Consider the following 20,867-nt stretch of genomic DNA (forward strand, 5'->3'; position numbering starts at 1 on the left):
ACAGCAAGATTTTTAGCCTGACAGAACAGAAGGAAACTAGTATTTAAAGGGTGCCAGCCTAGAAGAAAAGTAGCTTGCTTCTTTGAACAAGGCAAGTCCTGGACTTGGAATCAAAGCTCATTTCTGGGCACTTAGGTCTGTGGCTCTTTTATAAAGAGACTGTTCCAGTGTTAGATGGAGATTAAAAGTTGGTACCAGAGAGGTGATAGTGTCAGTTTTAGATGACTTCACTCTAGGAATCAGTGTACATCATTCAACAAAAGCTTCAGTGCCTTTCTGTGTCCAGGTTCTGTGATGGACCCTGGGTGTACAGTGACCAGCCGGGCAGGAGTCAGGTACCATGCTTGCCCTTGTGACTCAGAAGCATAGGGATAGGAAGTGAGAAGGAGGAAGGGGAATAGAAAAAGAGGAGAGAGAAGGAGTAATGAGCTGGGAAGAGAAGCTACTCACTCATGACAAGGGTAAAGAATCTGTTTCCAGTTGTATGTCGCCCAGAAAAACGCCAAGGCGCCCTGTCTCCATGCAAATCTCAGCTGAGACTATTAACATGATGTTAAGGCTTCAGTAGCTTTCTCTGAAAACAACATCCGGTGGGATTGATGGAAACAGTATCAGATTTTCACATATCTTTGTCCTTGAGCTTTGTCTTTGTTTATATCACAGTCTGTGGGTTTTACTCTCTCTCTCTCTCTCTCTCGCCCTCTCTTTGTCTCTTCCTCTTGTAAATCTGTCGCTCCAGGCCTGTCCTTCTCTTCATCTCTCGCTTTACTTATGTAACTCAGCAATGTAACTGATGAGCAGAATTGGTTATAGACTAGCAAATGGGAGAAGCAGTCTACACTTCTCTTTTTTAAAAATCGCTTTTTATGTGGCCTTCTTTTTTATGGGTCAGGGTCTCTTGACAAGCAGACAGCTCACTCACCCCCAGAACAGGAACAGGGGGATCTCAGGGTCGATTGGGGGACCTGAACAACGTTTAATGAAGCTGAACTCTGAGCAAGGCTATTTTCTTCTTGCTCGAGGTAAACATGTCTGTTTACTGACGTCTTTGATAACAGATACAGTTAAAAGCACAGAAAAGAAGTCTAACCTGGTCCATGGAGGCACAGCTGGCCTATTTCAGAAGTTCCAAATAGTGTTAAGAGTTCATGCGTTAATTGTGTGATGAGCGAGGCAAACATCGGTGTGGTGCCTAAAATAGAGCGGTGTCACTTAGCATTACTGCTCCACAGTCACTGTTCCGTGATGGGCCATCTGCCCTCATGGCCCCACAGGTGGATTGCAGGAGCTTTGTGGCCCTGGCTCTGGCCTCTCTAGGCTGTCTTCACTTACCCTGGCCCCTGGGCGGTGCTTTGCTCTCTCCCTATCAGCGTCCTCTTCATCAATATACTTCTCCAAAGACTTCGCTCCACCCCAGGCCTCGCCCTTTTTCTAAACCTTTTCCTTCCCAAACCACCTTTTCTTAGTGGTCCACACACCTTGGCGTTCCCCGAGTATCATTGACCAAGAAGGTTGGGCTTTACAAATACACCACAGATGAAACCGAGCATGGCTACAACTACGCCACCAAACCCCACACCACTGAAGCGCTGTGCGTGGCAAGTGGGGACAGGCTTGAATTGGGGATGTTTAGTATGTTCGTGTGCACAGTCCACAGACACTACCAGCGAGGTGTTCAGGCCTAACGAGCATGACCCACCTGCATCCCTCCTTGGGCTGGTTCTGTCCCCCTCCGGGACAGCTGCTGGATGCACTCCGGCAGCTTTCTGTGGAGGACAGTTCATGATTTAATATCAAAATATTGTTCATATTAAAGACTAATATCCAGGGAGGTGAGAGTCATTGAGTTAAGGTCTTTCTATGTTAGAGAAAACCACCGACAAAACTCATTGGTCTCCGATCCATTTTTTTCTTATTTAGGTGTTATTGCAACCATTTTGTTTTTTAAGTTGTTGGATCTAGAGTTTCCTGTGTGGTGCCTGGCTGGCTCAGACAGTGGAATGTTTGACTCTTGATCTCAGGGTTGTGAGTTCGAAGGGTGCTTGAGCCCCATGTTGGCTGTAGAGATCAGTTCAAATAAAATCTTAAAAAAACAAAAGAAGTTCCTTATGGCATGTAACTCTTTTTGCAGAGTTGCACTTTTTTTAAACACTGGTCATCCTTTGCCCTTTTTAATTTTTATGTACTGGTTAACCCTGGGTCAATGATTAAACTTGTGTAATTATCTGTTGAGATCTGAAGGAATCTTGAGCTCATTTTTTTTCCCTTAACCTTGTCTGGACCTGGATTATGTTTCAGAGTATCAGCATGAAAGAAAACCATAAATGGCCAACCACCTAAAACTTGGAAGCACAGTTGTCCTTAAACAACAGAAGTATGGTTTTGTTTTTATTGTTTTGCTTTGGAAAGGAGCAGGTTTTTTTTTACTTTTGTCAAACCTGAAATATTCAGCTTTATCAAAATCTACTTCATTTCTCCTTCAGTCCAGTTCTTTCTTACAAGGTTTTTTTGAATGCCTTCTATTTTCTTCATTTGGGGTAAAAGAAAGTAGTGCTGTTGTCATTATTAAACTCTTCAACCCTGGGCCAGTTTCAAAGGAAACTGAATTTGATTTCAACTTTGAGGTTTCTGATCTTTACTGTTTCTTTATATTCCTTTGAAGACTTTAAATTCATCCTGGCTTACGTTTGTTGTAGGGGTTTCATGCTGCATTCAGACTCTGGGTTCTAATCCTGGCTTTTCCACTTCTACCGTTCTGTGCCTTCCCTCGACAGACTAGAGAAGTGAAAAGTGTGGACTTCTGAGGGTGAGGTAAAGATCAATGAGCCAATCCATGTAGGGTACTTACAGTAGTGCCTGGCAGAAAAGAAGGCTTCAGTAAGTGTTAGCCATGGCCACTGTTTGGAATTGGCTGTAGTCTTTTTCACCCAGGAATGCCAGAGGTAATGATTGATTTATACATGACAGGTGTTCTTAGGGGACATCCAGAGCCTACCTGGATCACACATGCTTGTCGCAATCATTGGCATCCTGGCGTTTATACACCTAAGAGCCGAAATAGGTTCAGCCCCCCACATTGTGGCATATATATGTCTTAAGCCCCTCCCCCCACATTTTTCTTTTGGCCCCAGGGACTTCTGAAACTGGTCAGGGGAAGGACAGTCATCGATTACATTCTCTTCTCCTTTGCAAGTAACCTCTTTCCCAGCTTAATTAATAGCTTAACTTTTGGCCAGTGGTAACACATAGCAATTCAATCTGTTTATTCAATTTACTGATATTTATCTCTGGAGGAGACAGCCCAGTAACACTTTGTGGAACTGCCAGAAGTCCTTGCTCAGGGTGCGCTCCATAACCCAGAGCCTGCTGTCATCTCCCTCCCCGGTGGGGGTTGGGGGGCCTGTAGCTTCTTGCACCCTCGTAGTAACCACCTCAGAGATGTACTGTTTGCCTTTGCTTCTAGTCAACTGAATATAATTCACATTGTTTCTAGTTAATTTCGAAATTTTTTCTTAGGCACTTTTCCCTTCTATTACAATGACAAACTCAAACTGATGCACGCTTCTAAACATTCGGAAAGTCATCTCTTCCTCTGTGCTGTTACTGCATCCCCTGACTAACCCCGGTCCGTGGGCAGTGGGGTGACCACATTTCTCTTCACTCCGCAAACTTTGTTGTTCAGACCTGACGAAATCTAACAGACATATATTGGATGCAACTTCATTTAATACAAATGAAAGTTTATGACATCAAGCTGGGGTGGTTTTTTTAACTTATTTATTTGATGATTTGAACCATTTGAGTCAGATTTATGTGGTCTAAATAAGGGACATGCCTCATAGAAGCAGGCTCTATAGTGTTTGGGACTCCCTACGATCTATTTTCCTTCTTATTTTTTTCCCATATCACTTTGGAACTTAGCCATTCCCTGTGCCCTCCAGACATGCCTCTCCTGTTTGTGGTGGTGGGCTCCCCTCCTGCCAGCCTCCCGGGGAACTGCTTTCTTGGAGCCATGACTTCCCAAAGCAGTCTTTTCACGTCTTCCTATAGATTGACCCAACAGCGATTGTGGCTCACTCCTCAGCCTTCCTTTGTGAGGAATGATCACTCACTACATCGCACAGCCTTTCAGTTTACTGGTTGGGCAAGCAGTCAATGACCAGCTGGGCCACTTTTCTAACTAGGATGCAGACACGTGGCCAGGTAGGGAAGAGTCATCCTGAGCAAGAAGCACGTACTTACCAGGTCTTTGTCCTCATGGATGCGGTCCACCAAACCAGAGACTCTGACCGGACTGCCTTGGTTTCCCTTCTACGCCACGTCTCTTCCTTTTCCTTTTCTACGCTCACATGCATAGAAAATGTTCGTTCTGATGCACTTGCCCAAGTGGTCTACAATTTCTAAGTGGTCAGCAAGAGAACACAGACCTTGAATCTGGCCACCTCTAGCATGAACTGCCATTATTTCTCCTAATGCTCCAGCCGCTCCAGTTTCTCCTGGCCCTTCAGATCCGGGTGCCGTTTTCCCCTCTGGCTCTTCGATTCCAGCTGCTGGGACTTCCTCAGGTATTGCTGCTCTGGCTCCTGCTCCCTTCCCGGCCTTCCGACCCAGACCTGACGGGGCAAATTGACCACCGCTGCTGGACCTGGATCTGGCACTTCTTTTGATTGTTCTCAGAAATGACCTCCACAGGGGACTTAGTCCTTCAGCTTGGGGCTTTCTCTCTGGCTTTTGGTCTCTTATTCTGCCAATCTAATTCTGCCATCTTAGCTTCTTTAATGAGTTTTCTAATTTTTTTTGTTCTTAATTCAATTAATTCTGAGCATTTGTGATTTGTTTGGTAGCATATCAACCACTGACATTTTTTCTCTTTGGCACTTGTACTAATTCATTCCATGTATTCTAATTACCTTAAACTCTTGGGCTATAAAAACAAAGTGAACCTGCCAGCCTTCTGTGATCATGGAATAATGGCAGGAGAGGAACTGCAGAGACCATCGACTCCAACTGCCTTGTTTTATATTCAGGAAATCCAGGCCACAAAGGGTAACATGACTCGCTTGAGTCACGTAGCTTATTGGTGGCAAAGTCAGAAGACAAGCAACTTTGGTCTCTGATTTCAGGTCCAGTGTTTTGACTCTTTTTGGTGTGAGGCTGATTCTGGGGATTCCACTTTGGATCTTCTGAAGCTCTCAAGTGAGGAGGAAAGTGCCCAGTTACTTAAGTGCTCCTTGTCAAGGAACAAGAGAGTCACAGGGCCACTGGGCCTCAGGGCCCTGGTCGTCAATTTATCTGTTGTTTTGTTTTTGCTTGTTTTCTTAAAAAAATTTTTCTTTACATTTATTTATATTTGAGAGACAGAGAGAGACCGAGCACAAGTCGGGGAGGGGCAGAGAGCAAATGAGACACAGAATCCGAAGCAGGTTCCAGGCTCCAAGCTGTCAGCATAGAGTCCGATGCAGGGCTCAAACTCACAAACCATAAGATCATGACCTGAGCCGAAGTAAGATGCTTAACTGACTGAGCCACCCAGGCGCCCCTCTGTCGTTTTGTTTTTAGAGAAATAATTGGAACAAGTTCCATATCCTAAAGACCTGGCCCTAGAAAAGAGGCTCTCAAGTTCTAGTATAGTACTGAGTAACTTGGGGGTGTTGACAATGAAAGTACAAAGACTAGGGCCTTCCTTGTGTACATCTGCAACCAAAGAGCTTGGAATGTGTGAATTCACATTTTTCCAGATGGTTCTGATGTGCTTTCTGGGTAAGAACCACGGCTGTGGAGTCTAGCAGTGTTTTTTAAAGGAGGGGGGGAGGCATGTATTTAAAAGGCCTATTTCTGGGATCCCTCCCTGGACTTACTATCCTAGAATTTCTGGGAATGGGGTCCATCTTTAAGTTCCCCAGTGATTATTTGCATTAAATACAGAAAAGCACTCATCTAGAAGGCTCTGAGTCATTCACCAGCCTCCAACAATGACTTTCATGTGCTTCGTTCATGTCCCTTGATAAGAAATGCATTTTACATGATGATTCATCAAACTCTCATAACTAAAACAACAGTTTCACAATACCTACCTTACTGAGTTCCGTGAACTCTGCTATTTTCCGTTCTAATCCATCCTCTTTCATTTTTTGAAAGGAAGTAGGTGAAACACACTCAGTTGATTTTAAACCCCCAGCCTACTGGAGCTTGAACCACTGAGAATTGAGATGTGTCTGTGAATTCACAGACTCAAAACCTCTCTCTCGAATTCCTCTCCTTTGCCCACTTATTCCTGGGGCTGCTTGCTTCTGAGGAAGGTCAACGTTTGTCAGAGTCCTGCAGTCCCGCCGCTCTGTGAAGGGTGGGCTACCTCGGTCCCTGGACATGGCAGTTCTTGCCAGCTCCACGTGGCTGCATCCGTCACCGTGCAAGTACTGGGGAACTCAACCCAAACTAAATAAAGCTTTAAAAAGCACAAGACGTTCTTTTGCTCAGGGAACCAGCACTGCACGAGTAGCTTATTAGTTCAGGTGCTGTTTGATTCCAGACTCAGACAGTATGAGCTGGATGTCCCTCGAGCCTGTCTTCTCTTGGGACAGCTCCAGCCGTGGCCGATTCGGCTCATGCTTCATGGGGGCCGCAGGCCCGGCCACACACCGCCGAGTAGGGTTGCGGAGAAGGGACTCCAGCAGGCTGAGCACACATCTCCCTTGGGCCTCTCTGCTGAGCCAGTCCCTGGGACGTGGACGTGCTCCGAGAGCTGGGAGCACGGTCGCCTCTCAGGCAGACTGCACAGCTGAGGATGAGGGGAGACGATTTGCTAAAGAGAGTTCGAGATACTGCTCTGGGGAGCGAGAGGAAAGCATGGTGGGCAGCAGATGCAGGTGTGCCCTCTAGGCCACGTATTCCCCCCCCCCCGACCCCCGTCTTCCTCTCTGCCTCCTGTTTCCTTGGTGGTGACAAGCCTGTTCTTGCTGCTTTTCACACCCATAGAAACCAGTCTATGGTCCTGAGGTAGCCACCGGTCAAAATCAAACTCAGACAGCCCTCAGTGAGGGAAATGACACCTTAAGTGATTAGAAAGAGCAGATTAGAATTCGCCACAGAAAAGAACTGGTTTTTATCATTTTTTTCAGGGGGAGAAAAACCCTGGTTTTTATTTTTTTTTTATTTATTTTTGAGAGACAGAGAGAGACAGCACGAATAGAGGAGGGTCAGAGAGAGAGAGAGGGAGACACAGAATCTGAAGCAGGCTCCAGGTTCTCAGCTAGCTGTCAGCACAGAGCCCGATGCGGGGCTGGAACCCACGAACCATGAGATCATGACCTGAGCCGAAGCCGGACGCACAACTGACTGAGCCACCCAGGCGCCCCAAAACCGTGGTTTTTAAATGAAGAGAGAAGAATGGGCTAGTTCAGGGTGGACCAAACTATGCCACGAGTGGCCAGCCTTGGCGTGTGTCGTGGGCAAGCCTGGCTTCCCTTCCCCAGTGCCCTTTAAATACACTACAGGCCTGAGCCTTGTCACGAGGCATCTGAGCACAGTCAGTGCCTAAAAATACCAAGTGACCACTCACCAATGAAAAGTGATAGAAGTTTAAGTACGAAACTTAAATCTGACAACACTCTGCGTACCTGCATAAAGCATACCCTTCATAGTTGCCTTATGTACTATTTGATACCTTCTCTTTCTCAGGCCTTCTGTCAGGAAGCAGAACAGAAATATTTTCTCCTAGAGGGTCAGAAAGTGGACAGTAGTTATTTACTACAAATAATGTTGATCTCTGAAAATAGATTTTTTTACAATCTAGCACGGGCACGAATGGTGACCTTTAAACAATTCTTTTAATGATTCTGGCTTGTAGCCTACTTCAGAAATGGAAGAGTTTGATGTAAATAAGCATTTCATAGGTGAGAGACTGAATCTTACTTTTTCCTCCAATAAATGGTACCAGGTGCTCTACTTTGTCACAGATTGCCCCCAAGTTTTCTAAGATACCTGTTTTATATACAGTCCAGTGATCCTGAGTTGCAAATTCTGCCCTGGTGACTAGCGTGATGAGCCTTTAGATTTTCTCTGTACTCGTGTATTCTTAGAAAATGCTTATCCAAAACATTTTTTCATCGTGGTTTTTTTCTTATAAAAAGGATACACACAAAATAGGGCCCTAAGGTTTGTATTGTTCTAACTTGGTCTGTAATTTTGCATAAAACCTTTCAATTCTTCCTCATAAATTTATTCTTTTTTCTAACAATATGCCCATTCATTTCTAATTTTCTAATTTCTATCTTTTTAAAGCTCTAGCATTTTAATTACTTATGGAAACTAATCAATCTCCTATCCTTGACAGTGATTTCATTAAGATCTGATTTTTTAAATGAAGTTTTTCATATATATTATTATATTTTGGTCTATAGTGTGGCTTGATCTAAGAACCCAGTCTACCGTTGAGAATCTTAGTAAAAGAATTCCAGGAAATAATAACTTTGTCAAGGTAAGAGATGTCTTCAAAAGTATACTGTAAGAATGCGTGTTTAAAAAAAGGGTTTAGAGATTTCACCTGAACGCCTATTCAGGCCCTACATCCTATCACACAGTAGTTATTTAATACATTTTATAGACAACCTGCAGATAATTGAAGGCAACTCATATTTAACTTTCTGTCTTCTTGCCCTGTGGTGGATTAGAGGTTTCATATTCCGAGGGTGATAGGCTGAAGGGGATTATAAAGTGTCCTAGTGACTTACACCACATTTCCAAAGGTGTGCTTCTTCCTAGAATTCAACCCTGCTTTCTAAATCTGTCCTTCTTGGTTTCTGCTGTCTGTCAAAGAAAGTTCTGGATGCTTCAGAGTTAGGCATCTGGATTCAGAGAGACAAAGTAAAAGTCACTCCAACTCCTCACCGAACTCCTCTTCCACTTTCTTCGCATAAAGGAAGCTTTTAAAAATTGCCTAAATTTCAGTCCGTATATAGAGCTCTCTTCAGATAAATGAAGGGAGAGAGAATTTTTTCAAGCCATCAAGGTATTTGCCTTAGCAAGGTCAAGGCCAACTTCTCCTAGCCTCCAAAAGAAGTTCTGTTGTTGTCGTTGTTGTTGTTTTGGTTTATCCCCTTTATATTTATTTGTCAGTGGGACTCTTAGGACAGTAGTTCTTGGTTCTGAAACTAGCGTTCAGATCCCATTAATTGTAGCAATTGAACAGACCATTCCCTACCCTCACCCGCCCGAGTAACTTCAGGCTGGTCCTGAATATACCCTTACCCATTTCCTATTCTGTTCCTCTTTGTCACCCTGCCCAGCCCTCACCCCTACCTCCAGTTACTTTGCTTCAAGGGATGCATGTTTTTCTCTTCAGTGCCATTTTAGGCAACTTTTATACTTCCTACCAAAGTCAAAACAATGAAATATTATGGACTACCTCACTGTTGGCTTTGTGGGATGATCCTTGGTCCTTCAAAGAGAAATAATCCCATAAATTATTTCCTTTCGTTATTTTTGAGCATTGATTTTTTTTTTCCTAGGAAAGCTAGAAAACCATGAGTGAAGAGTCTTAACTTACGGGGTGCATCAAAGTAGTAAATGGTTTGGATTGAATTTTCTGTACTTAGGTGATAAATGAGGAGACCAAGGATTAGGGGAGGGGCAAGATAGTTGCATTATTTTGACGTACATATCTTCTTTACCACTTTCACTAGCCATTATAAATAAGTCTGGTATTTAATATGCTAACAAAAACAGGTGTTGGACTGATCCATTCTAAAGGAATACTGATAAGCCAGTATGTCCACTGCATTTACCCTTTATCCTTTACTCAGTCCACCGTGTCTGTCCAGTGTACTCGCTGAGTTGAGGCAACTACTTTCTTCTAGAACAACTCAGTGTTGCTTTCATCTGGCATGTCCTTTGAGCTCTACTTTATTCTCCACTTACTTTATGTTATGTTATTTGACTATGTATATATGTGTGTGTAAATATATATTTGTTCATAATATATATTTTTACACACATAAGTATATTGTTGTTAAGTCTTCTATGTTTTAAAACAATTTTCTGGTGTGGTCATTAGTTTATGATCTGATGTAGTCTCTGATATTTAATAGTTTAAAATGTCAAAGTGAAATGCCGAATTTTGGACTAGGTTCTGCATATAGTACTCATCACAAAAGCTAACATCTACGTGTTCATTATCTAGATTACAGGGTATTGTGTCATTTAATTTTCTCTTTACCTTGCAACGTGGATGCTCTTTGAACTGCAAACATATCACACTGATCTTTGTTCGTGAACACACTTTCCCATGCCACAGCTAGGAAAAGTATTTTTATCCATAATACCCTGGGCTCGGCTTTAGCGCCATTGATTATTTTGTGATTTGTTGAGCTTTTTGGGGTTTGGTGTCTTGTTTTAAACTGTTAGGGATTGACTTTGCTAGCTGAACCTCATACCTGTTTTTAGTCCAAGACAGGCCTTCCACTTAGCACTTACTTCAGTGCTGTGAAACTTCGTTGGCTCCTTGACAATGTGAGAAAAGTTCAAAAGGCTGTTGAAGAAGATAGAGCTCTTTTTGGGACCATTGACTCCTGGCTCATTTGGGTATGTTTAAGTATGATGTATGTATGAAGAAAGCTCATCAGAAATTTTTTAGACTGTGTGTGTTCTATTAAGAAGAGTTCAAACATTTTAGTTGGCAGAATTAACATTTCAGCCTCCATTTAAGAGGCATTTTTCCTTACTTCCTCCTCATTTTTTCTCGCTTCATTTCAGTAAAGATGGAGGATGATCACCAAAGACATGTCTCATGTCTATTATCTTTAGGAAAAGTAATTTAAGTAATTAGTAACTAGCAATTTAGGTAGTCTTTTTCTCTTGCCTGTCATATATTCTTTTCCACTGGTCATTTCCTTATTTTTATTTCAGAGAGACGGAGAGAGAGAGTGCGTGGGTGTGCACTCGCATGAGTGTGGGGAGGGACGGAGGGAGAGAGAGAGGGAGAGTCTCAAGCAGGCCCCATGCTCAGCACGGAGCCTGACACAGGGCTCAATCCCACAACTGTGAGAGCATGACCTGAGCTCAGATCAAGAGTCAGACGCTCAACCTGCTGAGCCCCCCAGGCACCCCTCCGCTGGTCATTCTTCAAAGAAGCAACTATTTAACATGATAAACATCTGTGTGACTTTTATCGTTTGCTTTCAGCATCACACAGCTCTCTCTTATTCAAGCCATAATATAAAAAATCATAGTGGAAACTTTAGCGTATAATCTTTTTACCTGAGCTGAACACAGAGGAGTAGAAACTAACATTTTAGACATTTCCCAGATTTATCTTAAAACGACATGTTCTCTCCCTTTCTGTCTTTTGTACTCTTGTTATTTTTATTGTGGGCATTTTCAAATACATACTCCCCAAAGCAGAGGGAATAGCGTGATGAACCCCTACAACAGCAGGCCAGTAACAGCAGTCAACTCCGGCCAGTCTTGTTTCAGCTACACTCACATACTCTTTCTCCCCACAGATCATTTTTTTTTTTTAATGTTTTTTTATTTATTTTTGAGAGACAGCGTGAGCAGAGGAGGATCAGAGAGAGAGGGAGACACAGAATCTGAAACAGGCTCCAGGTTTTGAGCTAGCCACCAGCACAGAGCCCGACTTGGGGCTCGAACCCACGAACCATGAGATCATGACCTGAGCCGAAGTCGGACGCTTAACCGACTGAGCCACCCAGGCGCACCCCCGCCCCCCGCCACAGATCATTTTAAAGCAAATCCCACACATATACTTTTATTTGTAATTACTTCAGTAAGCGTGTGACTATCTTTTTCAGCATCCTAGAGAGCTAGTGTTATCCCTATTCTCATTGGCCACAACCACCAAGCAGATGTTCCAGAACCAGTCCCAGGAAGCAGCGCCTTCTCCGCCCCTCACCCTGCTTGGCCAGGGCCCACCGTTTTCACACACCTGTCGCACTTGACACAGTTCTGACAGTCAGTTGCCTGGAACCAGAGTAAGGCAGGCTGTGGCAACTGCGAGCTGCCGGGAACAAGGGAGTGCATTTTGCTGCAGGGCCGAGGAGCACCTGCTCATGGGATGTCGAGATGCCTTTTCTCCACTCTGTTCCTGCCTCCCGTCTTACGGCTCACACACAAAAGAAAGCGGTCCTCCTTTCAGCTCAGCTCTGAGGGTATGGACACTAGAGAATTTAAACTTCTGCCTTTGGGATACATGCTTGGGTCGGCGCAGCCCAATGAGAATTGTTATTCTCAAAAAACAAAGACAAAAACAAAGAGCAACACAGAGTTCTGGATGATGTTGAAGAGGCAGACATGTCTGGGTGCCTGGGTGGCTCAGTCTGTTAAGCCTCCGACTTCGGCTCAGGTCAGATCTCCCATTCGTGGGTTCGAGCCCCACGTCAGGCTCTGGGCTGACAGCTAGCTCGGAGCCTGGAGCCTGCTTCTGGTTCTGTGTCTCCTTCTCTCTCTGCCCCTCCCCCTCTCATGCTCTGTCTCTTTCTGTATCAAAAACAAATAAAAACATTTAAAAAATAAATAAATAAAAATGAAGAGGCAGACATGTCAATATATTACATTTGACCAAATCTGATAAGACAGCATTTTCCAAAGATAACAGATGAAAGCAAAACTGGTTTTTTGTCTAACCGCCAACTGACTAGAGCTCTGTGAATATGGTGGCCGCTTAGCTATGTTTGGGCTCTGAGAACTTCAGATCTGGCTAGTCTGAATCAACATGTGCTATGAGTGTAACATATATACTATATTTAAATAGGTAAAATGTTGGTGCACCTGGCTGGCTCAGTCACTAGGGTGTGCAACTCTTGATCTGGGGGTTGTAAGTGTGATCCCCACCTTGGGCCTAGAGATTACTTAAAAACAAAATCCAAAATCCAATCAATAGGTAAAATATCTCAAAGAATTTTTTATTCTAATATAGTAGGATATAATATCTAAATATCCAAAGGATATTTTGGAGATACTGGGTGAAATAAAATATATGGTATCGTTAAAATTAATTTTACTTGCTTCTCTATACTTTTTAAACGCAGCTACTAGAAAATGTAAAATTACAAATGTAGCTCGCATTGTAATTCTGTGAGACGCTGCCAGAAACCTGAACATTCAACAGTTGGAACGTTCTAGTCTCCTGCTTTCTGCACTCTGCTCCTGATTACACCCCTTGACGACATGTAATTTAAGTTGCAAATTAGTGCAGATTTAACATGTCCTGTTTATTCTGTCTAGAGTTTGACAGGAGGGGCCAATGGAGGTGTCCATTGTACGGATGTAACCAATGCAAGTAGGACGATGCTTTTCAACATTCATTCTCTGGAGTGGGATAAAGAGCTCTGCGAGTAAGTTGGGTTTTGCCCTGAGAAGTACTTGCCAGATACGTTACCTATTTATTACGTAAATCTTACTCTTTTCTGACGTCGGTAGAGCACCAAACTTTCATTGTTGGTACTTCAACATTCAGCATGCAAGTCTCTACTGTGTATTCGAACAAGAGACTGTTGTTGTTGCATATATAACAGACAGGCCAGATTAAGTGTCTGGATTAGGAAGGTTAGGTTTCTTTAGAAAAGTACTTTGTGTGTTGTGCGCTGTTTATTTTTTATCGATTTGTTTGTATCAAGTTAGAATGTCAAAGAGCCGCACGTTCTACTGGCTTATTATTTAACTCTGTACTCCAATACATCCATTTTCTAATAATTATTTACATTTTTGCTTCTAAATATATACAAATGCTCCCAGGTATTTAAAATAGTGTTAAATATCTAGTGTTTAATTGTTTTTCAGATTTTTTGAAATTCCAATGAAAGTTCTTCCAAATGTTCGGAGTTCTTCTGAGATCTATGGCTTAATGGTAAAAAAAAAAAGTTCTTTCAATTTCATTTTTTAAAAAGCTTAACCATTCAGAATTCAAAAGTCAGTTGTGTTACGTTTCCTAGTTTGAGAGTTGTGACTTTTCCGTAAGTGTTGGTAGCATGTAAAATGAGACTGTAGCACTGTTTAAATAGTTTAATAACTTAGAAATTTTAGAAGCCTTCTTACCAGTTTATTTTACATTTTATAGACTGTAATTGGCTTTTCTTTGAGTATTCTACTTTTAAAGTATTACTGCAATAATCTAAGTATAGTGGGTGGCATGGGAATGTTTGAGCTGGTTTATTCTTTTAATTGAAAAAAAGTGTTTAGTCCTTGTGGTGTTGGCTTATAATTAATGGGAGGGAGTCCTCACATTTTAGTGTTCTTTTTCCTGTTGAATTTCTTTTAATAGCCAAACCATGTTTTCTATATTAGATTCTTTGTCAGCCCCCTCCCCCAAAAAACTGTAGCAAAGAAACTGAAAGCAAAGGGTCTGTTTCTGATTTGTGATTGCTAACTAAACAGGTTTCCATATTGCACATTTTACTGTCGATTTCACTGAAACCAAGAGAAAAAGTCATTTTAGCAAAAAGTGTGCTTATTATCACTGAGTATCTCTGACTACACATCAGGGGTGAAAAACCTCCAGGAGGATTTGAACTGGTGTTTGAGCACAAAAATCTAGAATTGATGATAAAAGTCAAAAATAGGTCTAAGATAAATTGCAAAAAAATATTGTTTAGACATTTCATGACAAATATGAGAAACTCTTATAGAGTTAATAAAAATTGAGTCAAATACTCAATGCTCTGGATAAAGCATGAGCAGACTTCTTAAATATTTCGTTTATAACAAAGCCTTCTAAGGTACCGTGGAATTTGTTTAAGGGAAGCATTGCTCATCTATACTGAAAGTGCTTCGATGATTTCCTAGCTGTCTACACCCTGACTTGGGTCAGAGAAAAGAACTTACTCTTGAGAAACAGTTTTAGAGAACAGTTGAAAAAGCATTTACTGGCCTAGTGTTTTCTCTTGCATTTAAAATATTATGCTTCTGTCCCCCTTTTTCCCCCTTGCTGACTGTAGAAAATCTCTCATAGCCTGGTGAGTAGGTTGCCCACCAATTATGCTACCCATTCATTTGGAAAAGATACAGTGCATTTCCATTTAGTTTTAGACAAATTGAAGTCCATTTACTAAACAGATTCTTCTAGAATCTCCGTGACACTCCAAATTACTCTAAACTCTAGGCAAGCTTTAGGTTTTCTTTAAACTCATTCAAATCTATTTGTTTTTAAGTTTCCCCTAAGACTGAAAGAGGTGTTTCAAAATAAACAACTAAGGTAACTTCCCCACGTGACAAATTCTGATGTTCCCCCGTGACAAAGTACAGTTGTGATGTGCTTTGGGCTTTAGCGTAACGGGGAAATGAGATGTAGTTTTTAAATGTCCGAAATGCCTGTCTTAAACGAAACTTGACCAGCCTTTCAGACTAGTTAGTTGGAAATGCACTGTCACTTTTTCTGCATGCTTCACCAGAGGACCTTCCCGGGAATCCTCCGGAGAGCCCTCCCGAAGAAGAAAAAAGAGCGCTTTATGTGCCTGAATGCACATTAGTAGATCCTGCTGGTAGTTTGATAATAACTTCCGATAGTATAAGCAAAGGCTTCCTCTAGTATCTTAGTATATATTAAGATACATAGCCTCTAGGTTTCCTACAGATTGACTTTGTGTTCTTCATCAAATTTACACTTATTGTCCAGGTCCAGATTTTCTAAGAATGTATGCAGTACATAAAAATGGCAGGTCTTGAATTAAGCAGAAAATGTGAAAGAAAGAAAATAATATCCACCATCTAGAAGATGTTTTCTATCTTGTAAAGCATAAAAATATATGCTACTATTTCCTTATCACTGGTGCCGTGTGAGGCGGCTTCTGTTCTTACCCTCGTTCGAACAGATAGGGAAGCGTAAGCTCCGGGGCGGGGAGAACTGGCTCACAAATGGCAGACTAAGGGGTCAGTCAGTCTGGAGCTTTTGTTTGGCCCTCTTCCCAGTACATCACACTGCTTCAGGGATCCCGTTCCTTTCCCCTGATTCCTTAACCAGTACAAATTACTTTGTATTTGAATATTTTTTAAAATAAGTTCTGTAAAATACACAGCCACTTAAATCTCATTTTTTGTTCCAGAATGCTGGCCATATTTGATCAAAATAAAAACTGTTCTTCGTAACCTAAATTTAACTCTTGCTTATCTAAACTTGAAGAATATAGCTATATTAACAAATAATACCCAATACCCCAAAGTGCTCGTGTTTCTTACTTATCTCGAGTAGTTTGGGTAGGAAGGGTAGGTGGTAAAATACAGCCTTCCAAAATGAGAACATTCCATTCCGGTTTGATAGCTCTTTATATGTTCATTTTAAAGGATGCTTTCATTTTCCTTACTAACAGCAGTAATAGGAAAGAGCTATCGGACCTAGACTTTCTTGTTCCCTAGATTCCATTTTGTAGATCAAAAAATTGAGGCAAAGAGTAGTTCCAGCGGCCTGCTCAGTGCCTTAACACTGACTAACCAAGAGTAGAGCCCGCATCTCCTGAGTCCCAGTCCGGTGTGTGACATCCATTCTCCAAAGCCATGTCTCTTCTTGTCATTCTAGAAATACATCTAGTATCTGTCTCTGAAGCACATATGTAGTTGAACCACGTGCTTTGTCTTGTCCGCCCACATGCTCTGGCATGTTGCTATTCGTGTTCATTCCTGTTGCAGTTATGTTAGTAGAGACGATAGTTTGGATTATTCATGATACTTTTTTAAAATTTTATTAGAAAGCTGGGGCCTTGGAAGGTGTGCCAATATCTGGGGTAAGTTTCATCTTCCTGCTACCTCCCCAACCTTAGTCCCCTTCCATGTCATGGGTTTCTTCCTATATCTGAATCAGTCTCCCCCTTCCTAAACTATGGAAAACAAGTAAAAGTCACAAAATTGGCTGATTCCTATTCTTTCGTGACATTATGAGCCATTGAGAATCTTTTGACTAAATTCTAACTCTTCCTTCCCATACCTACTATCTTATAGGGGTTTTAAGAAATGGGAAAATGGGAGCACCTGGGTGGCTCAGTTGGTTAAGTGTCCAGCTTTGGCTCAGGTCATGATCTCACAGTTCGTGGGTCTGAGCCCCGCATTGAGCTCTGTGCTGACAGCTCGCAGCCTGGAGCCTGCTTCAGATTCTGTGTCTCCCTCTTCTTTCTGCCCCTCCCCCACTCTTGCTCTGTCTCTCTCTCTCAAAAAAATAAAATAAAATAAACATTTAAATAAATTCAAAGAAAAAGAAATGGAAAAATTACCAAATAGAAGCAATGTAAAAATTAAGACAATTCTTTGATAAAAAGAGGAAAAATAAATCCTATGGCTGTTCTAAAAGAAAAATTAATAACATTGTCTTAGTGTTCTTTATTGTCACTTGTACCTTCAGTGTTTGGGGGACCAGTCTGCTGCATTGGTGGGACAGATGTGCTTCCAGGATGGACAAGCCAAAAATACGTGAGTTTAAGAAACAAATAAAAAAACCAATGGTGTTTTGTTTGTTTCTCTCTTTGGTGCTTTGAATGAGGAAAATCTGTTGAAGTTCATCCAGGCTGCAAATCAATAGCTTAAGAGTTCCCTTAAGATTTTGCCATTTGGGGGCACCTGGGTGACTCAGTCGGTTAAGCCTCCGACTTCGGCTCAGGTCAGATCTCACGTTCGTGGGTTCGAGCCCCGCGTTGGGCTCTGTGCTGACATCTAGCTCAGAGCTTGGACCCTGCTTCAGATTCTGTGTCTCCCTTTCTCTGCCCTTCCTCCTCTCATGCTCTGTCTCTGTATCAAAAATAAATAAAACATTAAAAAAAAAAGATTTTGCCATTTGGGGGGCAGCTGGATGGCTCAGTCAGTTGAGTGTCCAACTTTAGTTCAGGTCATGATCTCACAGTTTGTGGGCTCCAGCCCCGCATCGGCCTCTGTGCTGAACACTTGCTCAGAGCCTAGAGCCTGCTTCAGATTCTGTGTCTCTTCTCTCTGCCCCTCCTCTGCTCACACTCTGTCTCTCAAAAATAAATAAATGTAAAAAAAAAATTTTTTTAAAGATTTTGCCATTTGTTTTTCTTTATCTCCTTCAAATAAAATACGTTATGCCATATATAAACACAGTGGTAAGGATTGTAAAGACCTCAATTTATAAAATTTGAATACATTTTCCATTCAGAAACTAAGTTTTGGATTAAAGTATTCATGGCGGAGAGGAGAGGAGGATGGAGCCATGACTTAATCTATATTTTTTAAGGGCACCTGGCTGTCTCACTTGGTGGAGCATGTGACTTTTGATCTCGGGGTCATGAGTTTGAGCCCCATGTTGGGTATAGAGATTACGTAAAAAAAATTTTTTTAGTTAAGAATATTTTTAAATAAACGATATTTTTCAACAGACTGTTCCTATCTTAGACTTTCTCACTATAACTATAAACTTATACTTTTGTTGGATTTTCCGTGCTGTTTTCTTAGCATTGTGTTTTTTTCCCCACTTCAGTACTTGGGAGTTTCTCATTCGACAAGCAGCAGAAGCAATGATGGAAGTAGAGATTTGGTGCATGTTTTTCCTAACCTTATCTCCTTAGAGAATGACCTGATTCTCTCAACCGTGTTAACCTCAGTGGTTATGTTCTTTTTTGTGAATAATGGAGTCTCTAGCGTTTTTAATTAAATTTTTGGTAGCCTAGCAGGGTCAGCAGTCCCCATGTGAGAGTGTGACATTATTTGTGTGAGAGTGTTTCTTGGAGGGGAGAGAGGAGATATGAAAAAACCTTTGCAGGTCATGGTGTCCTGAAGGTCTGACCAAGAGAGCTGGAATGAGCGTGGGGCTGGGAGCATGCTCTGCATCCTCGCTTCCGGGCAGCTGCATCCAGAGCCAAGAGAAGTGGTGGAAAACTAGGCTCTTTCTCCCTCCACCTTCCCCCTCTGCCAGGTGCACTAATGCTGGTAAATCGGATGCACTCTATTTATCAGGTGCCTAACTGAGTGTGGAGCACATGGGAGGCACCCAAGAAAACTGTCTGCTTTTCCTCCTGTCTCCTCCGTTCCCACGTCAACCTTAATCAGCCAAGCCCCGAAATGATGGATTTGGGGGGCGGGGGCGCTTTTCAAGTTCCTCTACAGCTACTGCAGGTTGAAGGCAGGAAATAGCAAATTGTCAGATCTCTGGGCCCATATGTATCTTCCTGAGGGGGAAGAACAGAAATACACAGTTCATCATATTACATTTCAGAAACTTCAAAAGGGGCGCCTGGGTGGCTCAGTGGGTTGAGCGTCCGACTTTGGCTCAGGTCATGATCTCACGGTTGGTTGGTGGGTTCGAGCGCTGCATCAGGCTCTGTGCTGACAGCTAGCTCAGAGCCTGGAGCTTGTCTTCAGATTCTGGGTCTCCTTTTCTCTCTGACCCTTCCCTCTTCATACTGTTTTTCTCTCTCTCTCTAAAATAAATAAAAACCGTAAAAAAAAAAAAACTTCGAAAGCCTGCTGTTGGGTTTCAAAGGAAGGGGAGAAAAATCACAAAAGACTGTGTTAATAATGAGGTGTTTTGAAGAACAAGCTATATTGGCAAGCGCACAGAACACTGAACAGATAGGCAAAGAGCGAAATGGAAGACTTCGTTTAGAGGATGTAGTGAGCATTGAGGTAGGTCAGTGGTAGAAAATAAGGCTAGGATCGTGTCGTGATGCCCTAAATTTCAAACTGAGCAGTTTTTTCCTGATTGGGCAGTGGGACACTTCTGAAGGTTTATGAGCTGGGTTTCAGAGTGACTAGAGCCATTCATTAATACCATCGAAGTTCTTGACCAAAGTGTGGAGTCTAAAGGCAAAGAGGCCATGTAGGCATCCTGATAACGAAAAAGGTTGGGGACAGAGAAGGAGGCTGTAGGCGATATCTGTAGCACTGTAGAGGGACAAGAGACAGGAAATACGCCTTGAGTCTAGTCACGTGGGTCTGAGGAGTATACTTTCTGTTTGTGACATGTCTGTGGTACATTGCACACACCTGTAAATACGGAATGAGTTCAGTATCATGATATTCTAAATCTCCCCTATTTAGAGGCAATTTTTGAAGTAGTAGAAGGAGGTATACCAAGAACAAGTATACAGGTAGAGGAAATACTTGGGACATGTAAGAAACACAGGGATGGGACATTCATAAAAATGGAATGCAATGATTCTTTAATATGGAAATGCAGTGTAGAGATACTTAAGAGGGGAGCCTGGTCAGCGGTAACAAAATACTACAGAAAGGTCATGGAGACTAAGGATGAGAAGCGACCATTGTACATAGAAAGTAGATCTTCCATGGTGACTTTTAAGCATGAAGCATCAGTAGAATGCTCACGATGAAAGCGAGGTTGCGCAGGGCCAAAAGAGGCGTGGGTAGGTGGAAAGTAGGAACAGCCAGACAGAATAAACTTTGCAAAAATGACCATCCAGACATGGCGAGCAGAGTAGGCTGTTGGTTAACTCAGAAGACCAGGGCAAGTTTGGGGCGTTTTGTTTGTTTGTGCTTTTAAGTTCGAGCAAGACCAGAGAATGTTTCTTTGGAATCTGAGTAGAGAGCAGGTGGGATTTGTAAAATAAATGAGAGATAAGTGATGGGCAGAATGGAGTCCTGAGGTCAGAGGCGTGCAATTGAGGACTGAGTCTGTCTCTTCAAACCTCAGCAGGGAGCCGATGACAGCCGGCTCAGAATTCGGTGGGAAGCCCGTGTCTGTTTTGATGTGGAGGAGCAGATGATGGGTGATTGTAGTTTTCTTTCAGCTTTTCCAAATTTTCTAATTTTTCTTAAATGAACAGGGATTGTTTGAACATTAAACTTTGTTTTTCAGGACAAAAGCCTAAGATAGAGGCCCTCTCTCCCCAGAGACATCAAGTAGTCTGGAGGAGGCCTTTTACCTCCTTTATAGCCTCGCCCAGGGCCCTCCCTGCCTC

At 42.4% G+C, this 20,867-nt stretch overlaps 1 protein-coding gene across 6 annotated transcripts in view; it reads left to right on the forward strand.

The window, feature by feature from the left end:
- The window catches only part of GK (glycerol kinase), a 72,397-nt gene that overhangs the window by 24,366 nt on the left and 27,164 nt on the right, over positions 1 to 20,867 (forward strand). For 3 of the 6 annotated variants that reach the window (XM_029930047.1, XM_029930053.1, XM_029930051.1), the window contains exons 5-12: positions 4,482 to 4,565; positions 8,400 to 8,476; positions 10,441 to 10,578; positions 13,240 to 13,349; positions 13,795 to 13,861; positions 14,949 to 14,966; positions 16,692 to 16,727; positions 17,339 to 17,406. In XM_029930047.1, the coding sequence (XP_029785907.1) occupies positions 4,482 to 4,565; positions 8,400 to 8,476; positions 10,441 to 10,578; positions 13,240 to 13,349; positions 13,795 to 13,861; positions 14,949 to 14,966; positions 16,692 to 16,727; positions 17,339 to 17,406 (598 nt within the window). The remainder of the gene's footprint in view (positions 1 to 4,481; positions 4,566 to 8,399; positions 8,477 to 10,440; positions 10,579 to 13,239; positions 13,350 to 13,794; positions 13,862 to 14,948; positions 14,967 to 16,691; positions 16,728 to 17,338; positions 17,407 to 20,867) is intronic. The other 3 variants (XM_029930048.1, XM_029930050.1, XM_029930052.1) reach the window with 3 other exon arrangements.

This window comes from Suricata suricatta, chromosome X, assembly GCF_006229205.1.
Source record: "Suricata suricatta isolate VVHF042 chromosome X, meerkat_22Aug2017_6uvM2_HiC, whole genome shotgun sequence".
Taxonomy (NCBI): domain Eukaryota; kingdom Metazoa; phylum Chordata; class Mammalia; order Carnivora; family Herpestidae; genus Suricata; species Suricata suricatta.